The sequence below is a fragment of the Dermochelys coriacea genome, chromosome 9 (genome assembly GCF_009764565.3).
Source record: "Dermochelys coriacea isolate rDerCor1 chromosome 9, rDerCor1.pri.v4, whole genome shotgun sequence".
Classification (NCBI taxonomy): Eukaryota; Metazoa; Chordata; order Testudines; family Dermochelyidae; genus Dermochelys; species Dermochelys coriacea.
Window position 1 is genome coordinate 82,163,962 of NC_050076.1, and position 23,768 is coordinate 82,187,729.

Here is a 23,768-nt window from a genome sequence, read left to right on the forward strand (position 1 = left end):
TGCACTGCTGTGGGTGCTCTATTGTGGTTTTGTGTAGGCCACCTCCTAGCGTAGACTAATGCTTGAGGCACCAGTGTTTGTCAGTGTGAACCACCACTCTGTTGACTATAATAAACTGTGCAGAGTGAGTATCAATACATAGTGCAGTTGCTGTTGGAATAAAATCTCCTGGAAATAGACTCCCAGTTCAGGTTAGTTTTCTGCTGATCTATTTAAAGGAACACCATCAACTGCCAAAAATCATAATTCTGAATGTTTTTAACATGAAATGGCTGTAACTGTAGCATAAGAAGGATGATAGATAAATATCTTCCCAGTGTGTTTGCTTTGTACATTTGGCAACACTTGGTACACACTCAGATTTGTGGTTTCACGTGTGTGGTAATTTCCCCCCATTTATGTGGAACTTTCATACAGTGACATGGGAAAAAACAGGAAAAAGTGGATGTAAAACTACAGATTGGCAGGGGACTTGAGACAGGTGCAGTACCTGAAACTATTTAACAATTAGAGCAATATTCAAAAGGAATGAAAGCTTTTTGTTACTATTTACTTCCTGTGAAGCTTCTTTTTGACAAATTTTGGAATGTTTTCTCCACTTTCTCTCATCACCGCACCTTCCCAGTGGAGAAGTGAGAGAAAGTATGGCATGTGCATATCATGTTTCTCCCCACCAAAGAAAAAATCATTCAAAAAGGGAAACGTTTCAAACCAAACCAAGAACTTTCCTGTAGATTTTCATTTTGGTCAAAAAGATGTTTTCTCTAGTGTGTAGCAGTGGGGAGGGAGTCTTCCAACCAGCTCTATTTTTAATTCACTTTATTTACACCCCCTCTCCCAAAAAAAAAAAAAAGCAGCAACCTACATGTTGATGGTGTCCCTTTAAGAATAAAATGTCAACAATACCCTTATTTCTTTGGAGTGATCAAACTTCATGGTATATATAATGTTCAGCGAAATATTTTCTTATATGCTTTGCCCCAGCTCCCTAAGACATGGGACATGATTAATATCTTTTATATAAGCTAAACTGGATCACACCTGTAGCTAAGTTGCAGATGTTGATGCTTTTCTTCAAAAGGAAGTTTTGTGTTTTGGATTTTTATTTTCTTTGCATAAATTCATACAAGGAAAGTATTCTGTTAATTGGAATACGGGATGTAATGCAGCCTAAATTAGGCTTCACAATTTCTTTCTCCCGTCTGGAGGAAACGACAAAGCTGGACATAGTGCCACCCTTTTGCTCCCACACCTTGCAGGGGAGATAGAGGAAGTAGCAAGCTGCGGAGATGCACTTTACTCTTGAGAGAGGGCTGTTTGCATTGACAAAGCTTTTGAAAGCCCCTGTTTCGGGCTATTGGAGCAGAGCACATGTCTTCACCCAAGGAAACTCCTTTGTCCTTGTCAGTCTTAAATACATGATTTCAGTTTCTTATATAATATCTCTTTTCCTCTTAACTGGCTCTTGCTGAGACTCTCCATGCCTCAGTCAAGGTTTATATTCTTGGACTTAATCTGGTTCCCAGTGGACTACAGTGCACTAAAAAATTGCCCTTTCCTGTTTTTTTTTTTGTTTGTTTGTGATGCAGAGAGGCTTTTTCAACGGTTTAAAAATAAAATGGCAAAATTTTAAACTAGAAATATCAGGTCCTCCTCTTTCTGCCTCCTTTTGGCAAAATCTATGGAAGATCTAAATAGTGATGTCCTACATGTATCTTTCTCTCACATACTCTCCCCAGCTAATACTGATTCTGAAATGTGCATAAATTCCAGTCACATCAGATAACCAGGCTACAACTCTTATCCCATAACCCAATTACAAATATGTTTCCAGTTTGTAGTGTAGACTGGAGCTTAATGGTTTTGTATACCCAGGGTGAAAGTCCCATCTATAATACACATTTGGAGTCGTGTTTCTAAATGGATTAGCAAACATCTGAATTGTAATCAAGTTTCTCCACTGTCACTGTATCTACAGTGTTGCCAAGGTATGAAATGCCTCCAGCAAAGAAAGAGAAGCGGGGCTCTGATACTTCAGTGGAAAAGAGAATATAAGATGCTGTCTTTATACATTCATATAGAGCAGCGAAGGGCACAAACAGGCTTGCTTTTTGTTTGGCAATTCACTTTTATTAAAAAAAAAAAAAAAAAAAAAGGAACTCAAAACCAAGAACGCCCATTTCAGTGTTGTACCTGGATTAACTCTCCATTCCTCAGTATTATTGCGTTGGTAACACTGTGCGAATGTTACCACGTAGGGCACGTTGTGCTACATTCTTCTCCCTTGCAATCATGCAACCCTCTAGAGAGGTGTAGGATTGCATAGAACAAATTCTGCTCTTAGTTACAGTGAAACCTGCCATCAGTAATTGAGAGTTTATTCATCGTTGCACTGAATTTCTGATCTTGGTGTGTCAGTCTGACTTTATCCTATGAAAAACCTAAGAGATAGCGGACAAAGGAGCCCTGTTGGCTTCAAACTCACTGGCAGAACCTCCTTTCCTGATTCAGGAATAAATCCCTATTTAGCATGAGCTTAAGTCCCTTTGACTTCAATGGGGCATAAGTATATGTTTAAGTACTGTCCTAAATGAAGGCCTAGGTGCACTAATCATCAGAATCTCTACTAGGATTTAATAGATTTGGCTAAGTCCAGATCCCAACTTCATAACTCAGATCTGTTTCTACCTACTGCCATTCAGAAACAAAATGTTTCCAGCGTGATCCAAGACATTACTCCACAGAAAAGTATTTTTAACATTCACTCTTTCTCTTGCTCTGAGCAAGTCTCTTACACTAAATTTTTGTTTTTGTTCTGAGTATGTCACCAAAGACCTCTTGTGGGTGTGGATTTTTGTTTTGTGTTGTTTTTAATTGGTGCAGCCTTTGCCAAAGTTTTGGTGAAGCATAAATGTGACAGTGCTAAAAAGAAGGTTCATTTATGAATGCATGTCTCTAATAATAAGCATTTTGGCTGTAGGTACGTAATGGGAAAACCTATCGTAAACTGTTTCTATAAACTAATGTGAAGGCAATACAGCTAGGACTTGATAATCTGACTTTATACCAAAGGTTTTTCTTCCATTTTTTCATAAATTCTTAATTTGATTTAAACTCCAACAGAGAAAATAGATAAAATTATATATTTCTAAAGCATTTTAGTGCTAATTTGCTGGGTTATTGGAGTATTCTGCCCCATTAAGAAATAAGAATTTTCAATATTCTAATTAAATTTTTAAAATACAACTGGGAAGGGGACATAATACTATGAGGTTTAATCTACAATGCTTCTAAAACTCCTGTCTATTGAGGGGAAAATAGGATCAGTCCTCCATGGTGATAAAACTTCTGGTAGAAATAATCTTTTAAAAAATTGACTATAATTTTTTAATTTAAAAAGCTGATGGTTTGAAATGACAAAAAGTAACTTCTTAAGTGCTTATTAATAAAACCAAAAGTTTCAGAAGCGCACTTAAAGTTCCAACTTATTTTGAGCTTTGTGGTAGGGAAAGGAATTAAATTGACAATGGAATTGCAAGTTTTCTTACTTCAGCAGAGATCTTGGGGAACTCACTACAACTTCTCTGGTCATGTGTCACAATATGCTATGGGTAAGGTCACTGGTCTTTCTCCTGCCCCGTTATTTTAAGGGAAGCTTTCCTAACCTCATGGTAGAAACACCAGCTGTTTCAATTACAAACTTTATTTCTCTCCCCCCTCCCATCCAGTGGTCCCCCAAAAATAGATCTGTACAAAAATGGGGCAGATTAAGGATGGAGTTATCCTTAACTTCTAATTTCCTAGCTTGTCAGTTGATTACTAAGCATTCATAGTAGCTGCTTTAAAAAAAAAAAAGTTAAACTCCTGTGTCATTTTTAAAAAAAAACCCAAAAACTAATGGATTGACCAAATGAATGATACACTCTCTGCTGGTTTTTGTAAGGTGGGGCACTCTGACACCACAAAAAGCTTTTCTTGGTTGTGGGGATTTTTGGGGAGGTGTGGGGTTTGGCTCTTTCACCCTGCTTGACTTGCAGCATTTTATAAATAAAATTGCAGTTAAGGTCCATGGCCAAAATCTTCCAACCTGGGTTCTTCCTGTTAGGCACCTAACTAAGGATGGTCTGACTTCTCAGTTAGTGCTCATCATGTTACAGGATCAAGCAATCCTCTCTTTACCTGATGGAAGTTAGGCATCCAAATTGGAAAATTTTAGCCTCGGTGTTCAATGAAAGTGATGTCTGAATCAGTAATCAACTGTCAGGAGCAGCCAATTGTCCTGCTAAGGCATTAAAAACAGCAGGACTTCAGTACACATGGCACTTGCACAAAATGTCTTGCCCTTACATGGTTAACTGTGGCTATTGCACATGCAGTCTAAACCACTGACATTCAGGTCAGACTACCAAGTAATTCTGTATTGCATTTGGGATTTTTTTATACATATGAGAGAGGTCAATTTTATCTATTTTTGTATAGTTTTACATTTTATATTCATAGGGGAAATTTTATGGACTCTTCTTTTACTCATGCGTCATGTTAACATGGTGTGGCTTACAGTTCTGATGAAGAAAAAGCAGTCGCTGCTGCCACCACCTGTGCGATGAAGAAACCATCTCGCTTTTCTGCTACACACAGGGCTAATTCTGAAGATCAGAAGCCGCCCCCCTTCCTGCCATCCACACATTCCATGGACACTACTTAGATCTTCTGACACCAGAATGTCACATCTGTCAAGTGCTGTTTTTAGCTTTGTTTTTAATTCCAGTCTGTGGACTGTCTCTGTCTCCTTTCTGAAAGAATCACTGACTGTCTTTTAAAGCTAGAAAACAATGGTCAGGGTTTTGTTTGTTTTTTAATGGTTTTGACTTTATCCAGCAGTGGCCATTTTTGAATATCTAAATAAGCTCTGGAAGGGAGTTCTGTACTTTTAAGGACCTGCCCACTGGGAGGGGAGATGTTGGGGCATTGGCCAGTGAAGCTGTCCGGAAAACCAAGGCAAAGCTCCTGTTCTGTGGCTGACAACAGTGTGGGCTTGGCCGAGGCAGTCCCGGATTTTGAACATTCATCCTGAAGAGCTGGTGTCAGCCTGGCTCTTAGCTAAGTCTGTAGTAGTAGTGCTGCTTGTTCTCTGCAGACTTCTTCCTTCCAGCCGGGAGGCAGAGAACAGGAATGTCTTAACAGTTAGGTTTCCTCAAAGGGGAAGAGGCTGTCACTGTTGGGCCAGGCAGTGAAGGAGGCAACTGCATCCCCCTGGCCCTGTTCCTCCTGTTGGGCTGAGCAATGGGTGCTGCCCCCTGACTAATTCTAACCCATCAGCAGGAGTGATATCCCCTACTGCCTGCTTCCCTACAGTGCAAGGAGCATTACCTGTTCCCAGCATGTTACAGAGCAGCTCCTCCATGGGGCCTTCAGCCAAAATGGGACTAGTCAACTGCCTCACCCTAGCCCCGGGCTCTTCCTAACTCTCCTGCCTCCTCAGCCCCACCACCAACTTCATTCCTCAGCAATTACCAGAACCCTGGCTGCTTCTCAGCATTGTCCAGGGAAATCTTTACAACCTGTGGCAACTATGACGCTAATTTTAAGGGCTCTATTGTTCACCTAGTGGCTGGTCATGGTTTAAAGGAACATTGTGAGTAAGCAAAGTTCTGAAATTTCATTGTTAATGTGCTTGGGATTTTTTTTTTTTAAACTTCAATTCAAAGTTTGATTTCCTCTTCCCCCACCTTGCAGGATTTACAACCCAAGCACAGTGGCATGGAGTATGAGGCCCAGAAAGTGAAACGAGCTAGGAGCAGGGAGTGAATTGTCAAATTTATGTTCACTGCTGAGCAAAATGCAAATGAAATGGTGGAAAGCTAAATTATTAACACTGAACGTAGAGTTTTGTTTTAAATTTGAAAGTGATGGCAACGCAGGTGGAGATATTTGGCTGTGCATGGGGTTTATGTGTCTTTAATTAAATGACTCTTAACCTGACAGTGTTCCTATTCGTTATTGTGTGTGTGGTTTTTGTTTTGTTTCTTTTATGAGTTTTACTTCTGTTACTGAAATGCAAATTGCATGGAGGGCTGCGCTGCTAACATTCCTGGGGCATTTTGACCCACACTTGCTTTTAACATTCCCTGATTCCCCTCGCCCCGCCTTAATTCTGAAGGTATTCAATCTTATGCAGTTATTTGTAGTGTCTGCTAAGCTGTATTTAGGCAGTGCAGCTCACTTTTCCCTGCAGATCTGTGTTATTCTAGAAGTTAGAAAGGGAAAAGACCCATTCAGTTATCCACCCCATCTCCCTGCTACTATGGGATAGTTCACTGTGATGCATTCGCTATAGAGTCCTTGTCTTTAGACATTCCATTGAGATGGAAAACTGCTTGTTCCTCCTTCTCTTCAGTCCCCACCACTCCTATTTTGTCACTCTATTGGCAAGCAAACAAAAACAAATGGATAAGATTGTTTGGGCAAAGAGGATAATTGAGGGATAGAGGGAGGCACGTGTCAGTTGTAAAGAAAACAACCTTTTCCCAAACTTTCATCAGTTCTGCTTAAGGCACTAGAGGATCTCCCCTTCATGCATGTGGCAGAAGTAAGTCACCTGTTTCCACAAATAACTTCAGAACACTACAGACTGGAACCCCTTATGTTCTGCACAGCTTGAGCCAAGGGAAGGCATCTGGATTCTCCCCTGCCCCTTTCTTGATCGCCAATTGTTTCATGTTTTCTTTTTTGTCCTTGACACGACTAGTTATTGAACTTTTTAATGTATTTACTGTGTTTTAAAATGAATGTTTCTTTCACTGAATTCTAATGAATAAACTTCAGGTTTTTAGAGAACATCCATTTTCATTGGTGTATTTTGTTTGTTTTTATTGCTCAATCAGATCTGTGTGTTTCTCTGGTATTACGATTGAAGGGGGAAAAGGCTTTTGAAAGTAAAGTGGAAGGTGTTTGGGAAGAGTGTTTTTTAAAAAAATAATGGTCTGAGCCCAACTCGCTTTGGCTACTTTCAAACACTTAGTGTACCCAGCCAGATTACTCTGCCATATTAAATTAGCTCTGCAAAATAACTATAATTGAAAGCACTGGATCTGAAAGTCAGATTTTCTTGTTTTTTTTTGTTTTTAAGTACTCTGTACTACTGTTGCTCTACACAAGCAATAAGCAGGAGTTTCATGTGTTTATGAAGAGGAGAACATATCCCTTGATTTCATCAACTGAATAATTGAAAAATTGCTCTTTCATGGACATACGTGGAAGGCACTGACACTTGTTGGCAAGTAGAAGCACAGAGATTCATAGGAACAGCTCTTAAGTGCTATGTTTTCTTACTACTGGAATGTCAGTGAGCAAATTTTGGGAAGCTGCTCACCAGCTTTATCAGCGATAGAAGGGGCAAAATGAATGCTTTGTCTCCTCTCCTGCACCTTTAGCACACACACGTCAGTCACAAATGTTTATCTTGCAAACAGTTTTTTGTGGCTGATTAGAAGGTACAGTATAGGGAAGAAATGGGTTGAAAGAATCACTTTAATTTGTATGAAAAAGGACCCTGTGACCCATGAGTTGTGCACTGGTCAAAATATTTGCTGCCTAATAACCTTATTTCAGAATGAGAATACCCTGTATCAGTATAATTACTGCTGTAATAATGCTGGTAGATTTCCCGGTGTAGACAAGTCTGCATGTCTGTTGTTCCCCCTCTCCCAGGCTGCAGCCAAAACACTGCAAAGTCTAGAGAGTTCCCTCATCTTCCATGCAAAGGAGTGTGCTACTAAATGTGTCTAAAATTCTATGGTATTGATGGAAGCTGTAGCTTGCCAGAGCTAGTAGTCAATAGGTATAGACAGGACTCTTTCATCAGATCCTGAACTTTAGCTAATGTTACCTGTGGCATTGTCTTCTTGTGATGACATTCATGTACATGAATTCTTATTTGAGAATGGAAATTGCTGAAGCGCTGTGTGAGTGAGTGAGTGAGAGATGGGGGTTAGGCAGCAGGGGGTGCCATTCAGTTTCTGCTCCTAATGATGTTTGCCTTCCAGTTTTAAAGGGCTGTTTAAAGGAACAGTATCTGTTCTGAAATGCTGTATTTCTGCTGCATGCTGCTCTGTCTGGTCACTGGTTACTGCCTGGTGCTGGTCACTATCATGACCAGTGTTTCGAAGGTGAAGTTTTGAAGGTTCACTAACAAGGTAAGATTTGCTAAAACACTCTGAGCCTGCAAATGGTAATTTTAAGGCACATGGCAACAGTGAATCAGGCCCCGGGGATGTGAATCAGCTTGATTTCGTTCAGGGGCCGTTTTACTATTAGCTGGACAATAGCTTACTTTACAGTAAGTAAAGCATGTTAAAAGACTAACTCAGAGGTTGAGCCTTACACCTGAAGAGCTAAGCAAGGAACAGGTGGCGAAAAGTAAAACTCGTGGAGCATGGATGTTAGCAGTGGTAGGGTGTGCAGGACAGGTGCTTGGGCTGATAGTCTGCTATTATCTTTCAGAACTACCAGAAAAAGAATGCCATGGGGATGTTCAGTCCTTGTCCAGGACAGACTGTTTTGCTTGAAAAAGGTACTTGTTTAGCTCAAATGGTAGAGGCCTGCGCTTTTGATGCTGAAAGTCTGGAGTTTGATCCGCACTGACAGCCTCTGATTGGAGGTAGTTATACAGAGCTGTAGTTGTATGACTGTGCCCAGCAATATGAGGGTACAAGAGTGCCCCCAAAATCACAGGTGGACATTTTGTGTGGGATCCTGCCAGTAACTCAAGATACTGTTTTGGAAGCTGCTTGTGTAACACAGGGTTTTGTAAAGTCTCCCAATCGTTTTAAAATGCACCAAACCAATTAAAAGAATAATCTCCATCTCACAGGAGAGGGACTGAATTTTTAAAGAGACATAATTATCTGTAATGTATGACAAGCTGATACATTTAGTGTCTCCAGAGCGTTGTCAAGGGAGACGGTTTTCTAAGCCAGTACCCTGGGAAGCCCCATCATTGGAAATTCAAGACTATTGATTATGCTAAGGAGAAGTCTCAACCTTCATCTGTTGCACATCAGAATGGTCACTACACTGTGTGCATGAGTTTAATCTCAGCTATTAATAATGCTTCTCTTTCACTGTCCAGAAGCTCCTTTTTGTAGCACTGAAAATTATGCTTTTTTTTATACTTCTTGAATGATTGAAGATTGGGTGTCCTTTTATCTTTTCTCTCTTTTGGCTTTCCACTGAAAGGAATCATTCATTTGTGTATTTGCACCAGATGTAAACAAAATTGGCAAGGGACCTTTAAGACAATCCCAGGGTCCCTGTTGCAATAGTGTTTGCCTCTTTATTTAGCAATCACAAATGGTTGGAGCAGCTTGCTCCTTAGAGGATTTATGAGTGTCAGGCCCAGATCTGATCCTTATTTATTTAAGATGCAAACAGGATTTATCATGGCAGTTGACTTTGATCAGGGACCAACAGATGTGCAAAATGATTGGTTACAGGTAAAACTGCTCAGTACTAATTAGCAGATGCTCCGCTAACCCACCATCTGTTCTCTTTCTTTGTCCATGCCATGTTGCCCTGGAGTGGGTGTCTGTAACCAATTAGAAACTTTAGTGTACATAGAAATCAAAATATTCCCAGCTTCATGTAGATCAGCAATATTTACACTTAATGAGAGGCAGTGGGGAAAATACCAACAGGATGACCAGTCCTTAAAAATACCATTTATTCTGATAACTGTAGGAAAGCAACACTCTTAATGATGAGCCTTATGAGTTCAGGAATAATTGCAAACTTATGAGTCCTTATTTAATCTCTCCTCTGTTCTCTGCTTTGAATCTCTGCATTTAGAATGTGGCTTTTTCATGTATATGAAGTTACATTTGACTCTCACTCAGCTTTTACCTGTGCTCTAGACTTATTTGCATAGACTTCTAAAGAGCAATCTGGGCAGAGCAGTACAAAGACCCTGTGAGCTTTGGATGGACATAGCAGAGAAAGACAATGTTCTGCCAATACTTTAAGGGTCTACTCCATGAATTTCTCCCCTTCTGCAGCATATGTACATGGAGTCTTTCTTATGCAAGGGGAAGGATGGTTTAAACTCACTTATGTTTTTCCATTTAAACAAAAATGTGTTCTCATTTCCACAGCCAAGGAGGGAGGCAAGATCTCTTGGACTCCTAGGTTTTAAGGCCAGAAGGGACTATCATGATCATCTAGTCTGAGCTCCTGCACATTGCAGGTCACGGAACCTCACCCATCCACTCCTGCAATAGACCCATAACCTCTGCCTGAGTTACTGAAGTCCTCCAATCTTGATGTAAAAACTTCAAGTTACAGAGAATCCACCATTTATTCTAATTCAAATCAGCAAGTGATCCATGCCCCACACCGCAGAGGAAGATGAAAACCCCACAGGGTATCTGCCAATCTGACCTGGGGGAAAATTCCCCACAGACCCTAAATAAGGTGATCAGTTACACCTACCAGCCAAACATCTGGGAAAGAATTTTCTGTAGTAATTCAGAGTCCTTTCCCATCTAGTGCTGCATCCCTGATGGCTGGAGATATTTGTTAATAGCAGTCATGGACGGGCCATATGCCATTGTAGCGAATCTCATCATACCATCCCCTCCATAAACGTATTGAGCTCAGTCTTAAAACAAGTTAGTGTTTTGCCCCTCCCCTGAGAAGGCAATTGGAGAACTTCATTCTTCTGATGGTTAGAAATGTTCTGTCTAATTGGCAGACAACTCTCACTTTTTGCTGATAAACATAGTGGATAAAATCCTGGCCCCATTGAAATCAACGGGAATTTGACTTGACTTCCAAGGAGCCAGGATTTAATCTAGTGAGTGTATTTCTAGTAGAGCCTTCTGTTCAACTTGTATGATTAGAAACGGGAGGAATGGTAGTAGACCTCATAGGGATGACTGGGAATATTCCCCTCCCAGAAATATTTTGAGAATTCCTGATGCTTGTGAAATCTGATCATTTCTAAGGCATAACATTCACTTCAAAAGAATGCGTATGAAGCCTGAGGATAAATAATCTAGCAGTATCCAAAATGAGGATGAACTTGAACAGAGGAAGAGGCCTTCCATTTGGTGGAGAATTTAAATAAGGGCCACCTGATAACTCCACCACATCACTGCTGTCCTGGTTAATGTTCAACCACAGAGTTAGTAGGTTGGCCTGAGAAAACAGCTGGTAAGTATCATAGAGGCAGGAGCCTGAGAACAACCTATGGATGTGAAGTACATGCCTATGGCTGATACGACTTTTGCAGATACTGAAGCAATTTAGATGCCAAATTTTCCTGCACATCTTGGTCTCTCAAGACTTCTCAGTGAGAATATTGATAAATTGGGTTAATGCCAGATGGGAAAACCAGTTGGTGGTCCTGCTTTGAGCAGGGTGTTGGACTAGATGACCTCCTGAGGTCTCTTTCAACCCTGATCATCAATGATTCTATGAAAGGAGCAGTGAAAGCAACATAGGAAGAGGAGCCATCAGTTAAACAATGTTTATGTTGAAGGTGCATCTGGTGCCAAAGAGAAGCTGTTGCCAACAGTTTGCTAAGCAAACTGCAGAATAGACATTTATTACTGGCTTTGTCTATCCTCTTGGAACAGACAAGAAAATGGTGCAGGTTAAAGACCAAAGGTAGAGAAGGGTTTGGCAGAGACAGGTTTGTTCTGAGCACTGGAACGGAAGTCAGGAAGGTTCCAATCCCAGCTCTGCTCCTGATGCCATTTGTGTGTGGTGGGCAGGTTACTCTCTACTCAAGGCCTGGTTCCCCCTCAGACAGGGCTGATGCAGTTTACCTCAGAGGGGAGCTGTGAAGATTAATTAGCTAATCTATGTAAAGTGCTTGGAAGAGGAAAAGTGCTGTATTACTCTGAAAAGGAGGCTTTCAAGTCATTGAATTTGAGCCACCCACATGACCCTTCCCTCAAATGGATCAAAAAAGCAAGTTACAAAGGAGGCACCTGAGAGCAGATCTTGAGATGGACTCAGCACCACTCAAATGTTCGGGCCAGCAGGGAGGGGATAGGTCATCAGCTGAATATTTATCCCTTGGGACCAATGTCCGTAATAAGTGATGTGTGCCCTGATGTGATCTAATTAGTCTTAATTGAATTGAAGAAGAAAAATAAAAGGAAAAGGGCAGAGGGCAGGGAACAACTGGCATTGACTGATGAGGTACAATTATGTTTTTTTTCCGTTTCAAATGAGGGCAAGGTTTGAAACATAATCAGCTGTGAGAATTAAATACTAAGTTGTGTTGGGTGGATCACTGACAACAGCCTCTCCTCCATCTCTCAGGTACAAGGGGAAGAGGACACAAACCTCTTCTGGAACCACATCTTGAAAGCTATCAGTCAGGGAGGAATCTCCACTTCTAAAGAAAATGCAAGCTCCTTTAGATATGCTTGGCCTGAGGAGGAATTAAGGGATCTGTTTCCAGGCCTGAAGTTCAAATTTGACTGATCTTTTCATTCGTCAGACTTTTCCTTTATCACTTAACAGTGATTTACAAAAAAACGTATGAGAGGAATTTGGTGTTTCTAATCTGTTCTGAGAGAATCAGATAATGTAGCAGCTGGGCAGGCAGAGAGCGGTCAGTTTTGCTTGGATGCATCATCTCCAAAAATAACCCCCAAGTCTGGCCATTAAATTGCTCTTTCTAATGGGTTTTCTGTTGGCATGGATTAGGTGAGTTCTGTTCCAGTGTATTAAACAGCAAAAGGAAGCTACTTAGTACACTACAGAGTCTTTTTAACCCCTTGGAGACTGAGAATTTATTATACTGGGAGCTCTTCCTGCCTCCTGTGTACTTATAGATCTTGGATAAAATTTTGAAAAAAGCACTTAGGTGCTTTTGAAAAGTTACATTTTCAAAAGTGACTTAGGCCTGGATCCTTACAGCAGCCTAAGATGTCTAGGGGTCAGCTTTTTAAAGGAATAAATGCTTTTAAAAATCTGGCCCAAAGTCACTTTTGTAAACAGGACTTAGGCTCCTAAGTCACTAAGGTGCTTTTGTCTATACCAGAAAACTGCCAATGTAGGTGCACTTACACCACTATAAGCAAGGGTTACATTGGTTTAAATGCATCTACATTAATTAGGGGTTTAGATTGATTTTTAAACAGCTTTAGTTAAATCTATACAACTTTTCTAGCATATACAAGGTCGTAGTTACATACCAGCTTCCGTTCTAACCTTGTTTTGGTATGTTCATAGCTTTCTTCTTTTGGACTGAAATTTTCTGGATTTGTTCTCTGTGCAAGAGCAAGCTTTCTATTTCTTTTTGTTTTGTAAAGTATGAGCAAATTATGGATGATAATGCTTACGCTAGTGGTACCTTTTGGTTTGCATATATTTCACCTTTTGCATGTCTAATAACCTGGGTGAAAAGACAGCAAATAACTGGGGTCAGCATCCGAAGATTTAATGGGCCAGGAAATAAAGTCCAGTTTCTTACCAATATTCCTGTGTGTCAGATCCCTATTTTCCAAATGCTATGACAGATTAAATCGGTGATTTTTACCCACTTCTTACAGCAACATTTGGGGTGACACACTGTGACTCTTTAACAGTATGCAACAACAATTTAGGGCCCAGACTCAGGAAAGAACTTGTGCACCTGGTGAAAGTTAAGCGTGTGCTTAAGTGCTTTCCTGAATCAGAGACTGGGATAGGAAGTGAAGAATAATACTTTATTCAATTGAAATTGCAGAGGGAGTCTAGGGAAACATATTCAGAAATAAGAGTTTTATCAGGACATTAGGATTTAAAGCCCCTATTCTTACAAAAAGTGCCTTAGGATCTTTAACAACACACACATTTAGGACATCTGCTTTATATCTCATCTGAGAAAAATTATCTTTAGTATCACGGTGCTCTCAACATTATGGTTGGGGCAGTGGCTCAATACTGATTCAGAGGGAAGAGCGCCACCTGCACAAAAAAAACCCTCCAGCATTTAGGTATTTCCCATAGGTCTCACATCCCAGAGCTATGAGAGCTAATGAGATCACAGCTAGAAATGAGTGGTTGTGGCTAGAAAACAAAGCACAGTCTTTCACAATTTCTTAAGCAAGCTAGAAGCAATAATTAGCATCCAGTCTGTTGATCCACAGAATTTTAAGTTTTTATTTCTATTAGAGTATTTTCTCTTTGATTCAGGTTTTGCCACTAGCCCTGATCTGACAACTTCACTGTATATTTAATCTGATCTTTCCTTGCTTTAAACAGAATTCTTTGTTGTTACAGGCACAGGATAAGAGTGAGAGAGCCACAGATGAACTCCATTAAAGGTAAATATATATTTTCAAAGGTAGCTTTGTACAAAACCTAAAAGGATCATGGAAGGTAGTAATTTATGTAATTTATGATTCAACCAAGACCTATTTAACATTATTAGGATTCTTGAGGAAAATATTTTAAAATCAGAAATCCTCCTAAAACTCCTGAAGTTTGCAGAGATGAAGAAAAATAATAATATTTGAAATTGCTTTGAAAATGTTCCCACTTGGAACATCAACTTCGAATTTAAAATGATTCTTCATCTTTGAAATGGGCAAGGCAAAAGAGAGATGGTCAGTGCCCTTTAAGAATCATCAGGTCATCTGTGAGCTTGCTAGAAGAACTGGCTTTCTGCAAAATTGAAGACAGGTTTTTTTCAGCCTTGTTGGGCACGAGGGCATTATGGGAAAAAAGTCATTCTGATCTTGGCAGACGGGGAGTGAAAAGGTATTAGCAAATATGGAGACGTTTGAGTTCTGAGTGACAGTTTTGGTTTTGATTTCATCAGTCTTTCTCCCCTCCACCCCATCTGCCCTCCAATCCCAAGACAGAAGTCTTGAATGGTGGTTTTGTACTATTACTTTCATTTGAAACCATTATTACCCACATGATGTGATTACTTAGATTCATCAACAGGCCACTGAGTAGATAGACTTACTGCAGAAATTTAAGCGGGTCACGTGATGTCCTTCGGAATCCACTTTTGAATGTTAGTGACTAGCTCCTGTGCTAATGATCACATTTTTTTTTAATCTGTGGAGATCAGAGCACAATTCAACCTAGAAAGTATCTGTTACTTTAAATATAGAAATCTGGTACTTATCACGAGAACCATATATTAACCTTCAGAACTATGTAAATCAGGGAACTGGCTGGTAATGAGATATGGACTGCTGTGAATATCCTAGGGAAAGCTCCTCTGGGAAACTAAAAGCAACTGAGGTTTCTTTCCCTCTTTTTTTTTTTTCTTCTCCTCTCACCAGCTATTACATGCACACTGGGCCTCAACAGGCAACGATAGACTGACCCATCCTATCTCCTCTTGCAGCAATGGCTCAATTGCACAGTAGTACTTAGATCTTAAATCCCCCCCATCCCCCAATTTTAAAGTTGCTGCAAAATTCAGGTCTGGATCAAAATTTTCCCAAAATTCGGGGAGTGGGGAGGGGGAGGAGGGCATGTTTCCAACTCTGGATTGGATCAGGCTCATCTTGTAGAACCACATACGGGATAACTTTACGGATATCTGCTCTTTGTGGCCAACAATAATTCAGAAGGCCTAACACGCGTGGTGCTGTGTCACATGAGTTACTGTCTCCATTTCAAGGCATGGCACCCGGAACTGAATACTATAGTCACTCTGCTGCGGTCCCATTTCTCTAACATCCAACCAACCTCTATTATCCTGTATCATCAAAACCAATCTAACACTTTGATCCAACTTAGGCTGTCCAAATAAGATTGCTGGGTATTCTCCTAATTGATTTCACAAAAAACTTTTCTCCAAGGATGTTTGCTGCTTCCCACTGTTGGTCTCATCTCAGTGCCCTCTTCTCCCATCCTAGGCAGGCAGGCAAGCATCTCTCTCTGTATATGTAATCTCTCTCTTTTATACTCCAGCCAACTGACATATGCTGCCCAGTACCCCCTGCACTAGCTGATGTTTCCAAAATCAGTTTCTTTAATATTATTCTAGCTTTAATAACCTAATAAGTTACCAGTCACAACATACTTAATGATATTTTGAAATGTTATTTTATCTTATTTGTTGTGGTTACAGAAAATGTTGGAGAATCAGTATTGCCCTCTTAAAGAGCTCAAGAGACCTGAGTCAAGCCTCAAATGTCATGAGACTGGCTTAAAAATTGAGATTTTTTTCAAAGAAAAACTTGGGGTTGTTTCTATTTACCCTAAAATCTCAGAATCTAGAAGATATTCTCAGGTAACATATTCAAGTTTTTCTTCACAACCATGAAGGCTAGGAAAAAAAAAAGTTGAGATTCTTATGTAATCCCTTGATTCCAGGAGCTGGGTCTTTAAGAAAAACACCAAATATTGCAGTGAAATTGCTAGAGTTGGCAACACTGGAGAATGGTGACAGAGAATGAATTTTGAACTTGTAAATGTGGGTATTCCTACTGCACACATGATTTTCAGTTGTGCTCATTTAGGGCCTGAACCAAAGACCACTGAAGTAAATGGAAAGATTCCCATTGACTTTAGTAGGCCTTGGATTAGGCTGATAAACAGGGGACAGAAACAATGCCATGTAATCTGTGCATCTAATCAACGCTAACTAACATGAGGTGAATTTCAAATTCTCCAGATATACTGCTTGCAGACGCGCTGCAGGCTGCAGAAAAATTTCACCTATAGTTTTGAGCAAATGGTTCTGAATAACTAATGCATTTGATAAAATTATAAAGCTGCTCATGGACATTTTGAGATCAGGAAAAGGGATGAAATTCATTTCATTATTAACTGTGAGTTATTAGCACTGCTATAAGTATTTTAAAATGGGTTACTGCATATAAAAACAAAAGGGCATGGGACGAGGGGTTGCCTATCATGCCAGTCCCCTGGCCTGGGAGGCCACAACTCCTCTCCTCTCTGCACAACCTCCGCAAGTCTCTAATATCTGGGGACGTGGTTAGAGAGAGAGCTGGTGGCATGGTCCTCGCAGAATCTCCTAGGCAGCCTCACTTCCTTGTGAGGGTGTTTGACAATTTGACCTCGCACCCAGTCTGGGTTTGGAAGGGAATTTCCCCCCCTAGAAAGTATGTGTCAAGAGGCGAGGTCCCTGAGTGGTGAGAGTCTATGTTGGGTAAAAAGAACAGCAGTACTTGTGGCAATTTAGGGACTAATAAATTTATTACAGCATAAGCTTTCGTGGGCTACAGCACACTTCATCGGATATATAGAATGGAACATATAGTAAGAAGGTATAGATATATACATACAGAGAAGGTGGAAGTTGCCATACAAACAGTAAGAGGCTAATTAATTAAGATGAGCTATTATCAGCAGGAGAAAAACACTTTTGTAGTGATAATCAAGATGGCCCATTTAGACAGTTGACAAGAAGGTGTGAGGATACTTAATTTAGGGAAATAGATTCAATATGTGTAATGACCCAGCAACTCCCAGTCTCCCCTATTCAAATCCAAGTTAATGGTATCTAGTTTGCATATTAATTTAAGCTCAGCGGTTTCTCGTTGGAGTCTGTTTTTGAAGCTTTTCTGTTGCAAAATTGCCAACCTTCAACCTCTCTGGCCACTCAGTAAAAGATTTAAGTGTTCTCCTACCGGTTTTTGAATGTTATGATTCTTGATGTCAGATTTGTGTCCATTTATTCTTTTGCATAGAGACTGTCCGGTTTGGCCAATGTACATGGCAGAGGGGCATTGCTGGCACCTGATAGCATATATCACATTGGTAGATGTGCAGGTGAACAAGCCCCTGATGGCATGGCTAATGTGATTAGGTCCTATGATGGTGTCACTTAAATAAATATGTGGACAAGTTGGCATCCGGCTTTGTTACAAGGATAGGTTCCTGAGTTAGTGTTTTTGTTGTGTGGTTGCTGGGGAGTATTTGCTTCAGGTTGGGGGGCTGTCTGTAAGCGAGGACTGGTCTGTCTCCCAAGATCTGTAAGAGTGAGGGATCATTTTCAGGATAGGTTGTAATCTTTGATGATGCACTGAAGAGGTTTTAGTTGGGGGCTGACAGTAGTGACATTCTGTTATTTTCTTTGTTGGGTCTGTCCTGTAGTAGGTGATTTCTGGGTACTCTTCTGGCTCTGTCAATCTGTTTTTTCACTTCAGCAGATTGGTTTTATAGTTTTAAGAATGCTTGATAGAGATCTTTTAGGTGTTTGGCTCTGTCTGAGGGATTGGAGCAAATGCGGTTGTATCTTAGAGCTTGGCTGTAGACAATGGATCGTGTGATGTGCTCTGGATGGAAGCTGGAGGCATGTAGGTAAGTATAGTGGTTAGTAGGTTTCCGGTATAGGGTGACCATCTCTTATTAGCACCGTAGTGTCCAGGAAATGGACCGCTTGTGAGGATTGGTCTAGGCTGAGGTTGATGGTGGGATGGAAAGTGGTGGAATTCCTCAAGGGCTTCTTTTCCAGGGGTCCAGATGATGATGATGTCATCAATGATGTACAAGTAGAGTAGGGACGTTAGGGGACGAGAGCTAAGGAAGCGTTCTAAGTCAGCCATAAAAATGTTAGCATACTGTGGGGCCACACAGGTACCCATAGCAGTGCTACTGACTTGAAGCTATACATTGCCCCCAAATGTGAAATATTTGTGGGTGAGAACAAAGTCCAGCCACCAGGTTTGCCGTGACATTATCGGGGATACTGTTCCTGTCAGCTTGTAGACCATCTTTGTGTGGAATGTTGGTATAGAGGGCTTCTACATCCATAGTGGCCAGGGTGGTGTTTTCTGGGTAACTTTCTTCTGGAGCCCTAATCAGGGATTGGATGGTTGTCCATAACATGACAAGTTCCCGGTGATTGTGAGGGGTGGGAAGAGGTGTATCAGTAGCTTAGTCTCAGATAGCTTTTTCTGTGTTCATACTTATTCAGAATTCAGGAGGAAAAGAGAAACTTACAGAGGGAATTAGAGAACTTCTGGGGGTTTCCCTTCTCTCTTTGGAAGAAAAGGATCATGGGAATAAAGAGAGAGGAGCAGATGAGCACAGTTGACTCTTTCTCTTTAGCACGAGATCACCAGGCCTGCAAGGCTCGGCGTCGGTTTTGCCAATGTTCCAGCTCATCTCTGTTCACTGAGTCCATCTTAAAAATAGTTCAGAGGGTGATTTTAATTTTTAAACTAAGTTGAAAAACATAAATTGGAAAACATAATCCCAACTATACATATAAAAGAGATCTTGGATTCATGGTGGATAGTTCTCCGAAAACATCCACTCAATGTGCAGCGGCAGTCAAAAAAGCGAACAGAATATTTGGAATAATTAAGAAAGGGATAGAATATATCATATTGCCTCTATATAAATCCATGGAAAGCCCACATCTTGAATACTGCATGCAGATGTAGTCACCCCATCTCAAAAAAGATATATTGGAATTGGAAAAGGTTAAGAAAAGGGCAACAAAAATTATTAGGGGTATAGAACGGCTTCCGTATGAGGAGAAATTAATAAGACTGGGAATTTTCATCTTGGAAAAGAGATGACTAAGGGGGGATTATGACAGAGGTTTATAAAATCATGACAGGTATGGAGAAAGTAAATAGGAAGTGTTATTTACTCGTTCTCATAACACAAGAACTAGGGGTCACCAAATGAAATTAATAGACATCAGGTTTAAAACAAACAAAATGAAGTATGTCATCACACAACACGCAGTCAGCCTGTGGAACTCTTTGCCAGAGGATGTTGTGAAGGCCAAGGCTCTTAACAGGGTTCAAAAAAGAACTAGATAAATTCATGCAGGATAGGTCCATCAATGGCTATTAGCCAGGATGGGCAGGGATGGTGTCCCTAGCCTCTGTTTGCCAGAAGCTGGGAATGAGTGACAGGGAATGGATTAATTGATGGTTACCTGTTCTGTTTGTTCTCTCTGAAGAACCTGCCATTGGCCGCTGTCAGAAGACAAGATACTGGGCTAGATGGACCTTTGGTCTGACCCAGTATGGCTGTTCTTATGTTCTTACATTTAAAAAAAAAATCCACAATTTTAGGAACACAAAATGCAGAGCAAATGACTGAAAAGCAGCTGCCAGTGGTTTGCAGTGATATCATTTCTGGCTCAGTATGGTCAGATCAATAAATTCAGACCCCTGAAATAATCCCATTATGTTCAGGGCAAATATTTTTAAAAGTCATCAAATGTAGTTTTGGGTTGTTTTTCTTTTTAATGTTCTTGTGCCCTGCCCCCTTTCAGGTCCTCTTGAGTGACTGAGCGAGTAGCTCCTCGGGTGTGGACAAGAGAACACAGCAAATAGGCTTGCCCAGGACACCATGGAATTTGTGGTATTCCTTGAGCACTATAACAAGATCTCATGCATGGCCCTTCTGACTGAATTTGTGCTAAACGGCCTTTGTGCTAATCTGAACAAATATTCCCTGACAATAGCCCTTTCTACATCTGCTTTTCAACCTGACTGTACTGCCAGACAGTTGAATACCCTGGAGGATTATATTGCTGGGACAGATAATTTAATTTCCTCTGTAGTGCTGTGGGCTTTGTGGCCTCTTGCTCCGTTCCCATGGAGATGACGTTCATCTCACACAGAGTCTAGTGTACATCTTTTGCTGGACAGGGAAAAGCACTGAGGACACCATGAGATGAAATCCCTTCTGGTAGCTTTGTAATAGCTAAGAGGAGGCTCAAGCTTCCACAGGGAATTGCACACAAAGTCCTGACTGCTCAGGGGTCAGGCAGATGGCTTAACTACATTCAGGTTCCAGCCAGTCTAGGTTCCCTCACCGTTCCAGCAGCTAGAAGAACTCTTCTGGGTGGTGTTTCATCCGAACTGTATCTTTCATAAATCAGAAGCAGAAAGGTGCAGGACTGAGATTGCTATAGCAACAATATCTAAGATGCTCTAGCATTGCTGTCAAAGTCTGGGTTTCTATCGGCCGATAGAATCTATTCCCTACAGCCATCTAGAGGACAGAATCAAAACCTCCAAATGCCTCTCATTAGGAATTACTGCATTCTCATGATTTATTTTTACTATTTCTATTTTTAGTAAAATGCTGGGAGCTGGGTTCTGTTTTATGCTGGAGAGATTTTAAAAAAGGATATGTCTTTTTACCTGATAAAAAGGTAAAAAGGTGGGGGGTGGTTCAAGAAGTCCCATTTGCCTTTTAGGAAAGCGGGGGGAGGGAGAAAGGGGAGGAAAAATGAGGCCAAAAGAAAAGGAAATGAGCATGACTACCCTCTGCTGAAATGCACTCACCTCTGGGTGTAACATAGCAAATGTTTACAAGTGCACGGCAATGCTATGCAACAATTTTGGACAGGAAGTGGAGGAGAACACTATATCCAGATGAAAGTGCATGAGAAGCCTAAGGCGGCAGGATGTAATCGCCTTTATTGGAATTGGACCAGGTCACATTATTAACGCATTGGATTTAACATCTTTACTCTTGCAAACAATATCAGTGTTTTTAATGAGCATAAGTAGTCAGGATCGCCAAAAGACAGCACCTCCAACAGCACTGTGCCCCTCACATATGTATGTACGTAACAACCACAGTCGTAGCTTGTCTAGATGTTAACCCCATGTAGGGGGGTCTCAACCCCAAAACCAAATGCCTTTATCCCCTAGCCCTTAGCAGTTAGCAGACTGCAGATCCTCTGTGGACCGGTCACTAGTGGGGTTGTGTAACACACTGAACGTTATATATATATATATATATATATATAGCTTAGTACTGATTCACAGGGAAGGTTGTCAGACAGTGATTCAGCACTAGAGTTGGGTTTAGAGTAGAGTTTATGCTTAATTTATCACAAGGCGCAGCATATGAATCCCTCTGCAGGGGTGTCTAGGACAATGATCAGTACTAGTAGATGCGCAACCACGTGAGCTTGACTGTCGTGATGATGTCAGTAAGTAGGAGTCGGTTTAAACTAGAACACCAGGTATAGTCCCTACCTCAGCTGGAAGGGGAGATCTGAACCAGAACACTGGATTCAAGCCCCTCCCAACATCTGGGGAGTTTCAATTATGGATCTGAACTAACAGCCTGAGCTCACTTCTGTCCATAAGGAAACATGACAGTAAGGTATCACCCAGTTTTATTTGTTACCATTGGCACATCAGTTTTATCAGACTCCATTCTTCTTGTGTCCCTTGCCTGGATTCTTTGTTGGCACACCGCTTCAGGGAATTAGTAGAGCAAGCTCTGGTGTTCTCTACACAGTGGAAAACTGGTCTGTCTCCAGGTAAGGATATAGCTGCTGGGCCTCCTTATTTCTAACTTCTGACCACTGGACTTGTCCATACTGGCTTCCCCTTTCATGCCCCACCTTTCACAGGAACAGAAAAGATGAATTGCTCTTGCTAAGTATGCAAACAGATCTGGATAGGCCTGTCGGAAAGCTGTACATTCTCTTTCAGGGGATTATCATACAGTACTGGGCTGGTGGGGACAGCTACTCTTCCTGGCAGCAGTTTGACAAACTGCTACTAAACAATGTGCAGAGGAGAAATTTAATTAATTACAGTGGGCGGGCTTTAGTTTGGCTTTGTATTGAAACAAGCCCAACCAACAGATTTTTTTTGCATTCCCCTAGTATTTTATGGCCTGATTTAATGGCCATTATGAGGGCTGTCAGACGTGATTGTTTGTTGTGATGAAAGAGGCCCTGATTCTTGTCTCCCCTGTATGTTGTTTTAGTAAATGTCTAAGCTATAAACATACTTCTAAGTATCCCCCTTACTGTTACAAATCTAGGACTTTACAGGTTTACACTGAGGTCACTTGGAATATCACAGTGATGGTGGGGATAGAGTTCAGCTACTTCTGCTTCTAAATCAATTTTAGCTGAAGGAGACTCTATTTGTAGCTAATAATTCAGGGATTATGACACACAGGGAAGCAGGTCTCAATCCATCCACTAGAGGACACTGGTGCACATGCTCAGGAGCTAGCCTATTATGTTAAAGTAGCCTGCACGCATTGCATATTTTCCACCTAAGAGGGAACGATTTTGCAACAAAAAGAATCAAGGTGATATTATTGCACCTTGGCATGTCTTGTTTCCAAATTACCTTCTTATTTCTCTCTTATTATACTGATTGAAGGGACATCGAGGCTCTCATCTGTGTTCAGACTAGGTGATCATAATAGTTCCTTTTGGCCTTAAGATCTGTGGCCATGAAAATCTGTGCCATCTGTGAGCTGTGAAACTTTAGGTTACTGGTTCAAATGCAGATCAAATCAGTAGTGACCAAAAGTTTTTTGCCATTTGATAGCTCTTTTGTGGCCACTTATGAACTAAATAGCAGGCCTGGGTCCAATTGCTAGCAGACAGGTGTTCACACTACAAACTCAGCCTCACAAATGGCACTAATTGGCCTTCTTGCCAATTAGGAGAAAGGATTGAATGGGCCATTTTACCTGAGCTACCTTTTCCTCCACACTCCTTTTCTCCTAGTCAGGGGGGAGGCACAGTGGAGGAGCAGTGTGTGGGGGAAGACTGCATTCCTGCTATCCATGCTGTTCCTAGCGGTGCTGTAGCCAGAGAGAGACTGCCGTCTCCCAGGCTGTCAATCTGTCGCTAACATTAAAACTCTGTTGCATGCAGCTCAGAACAGGCTGGGGTTTTTATCTGTTAGTAGGACAGTGACAGAGAGAGCAGGTAAGAGTTTGTCTTTTAGGAATCTCAGTCTGCAACTGGCTGGAGCATAGGTGGCCATGTGCTAGGATCATGCAGGGATGAGGTCTTAACAATACCTTGATGGATGTGTGCT

The 23,768-nt window shown here is 41.0% G+C and overlaps 1 protein-coding gene across 6 annotated transcripts in view; it reads left to right on the plus strand.

The window, feature by feature from the left end:
- Positions 1 to 23,768, plus strand: part of AMER1 (APC membrane recruitment protein 1) — an 84,608-nt gene that overhangs the window by 21,854 nt on the left and 38,986 nt on the right. For 3 of the 6 annotated variants that reach the window (XR_006274058.1, XR_006274057.1, XM_043491866.1), the window contains exon 3: positions 14,278 to 14,321. Coding sequence is in view for 4 of the 6 variants with exons in the window: in XM_043491866.1 (XP_043347801.1) it covers positions 14,278 to 14,321 (44 nt within the window). In the remaining 2 variants the exon portion in view is untranslated. Of the gene's footprint in view, positions 1 to 4,500; positions 6,836 to 14,277; positions 14,322 to 23,768 lie in introns of those variants that run through there. The other 3 variants (XM_043491864.1, XM_043491867.1, XM_043491865.1) reach the window with 1 other exon arrangement.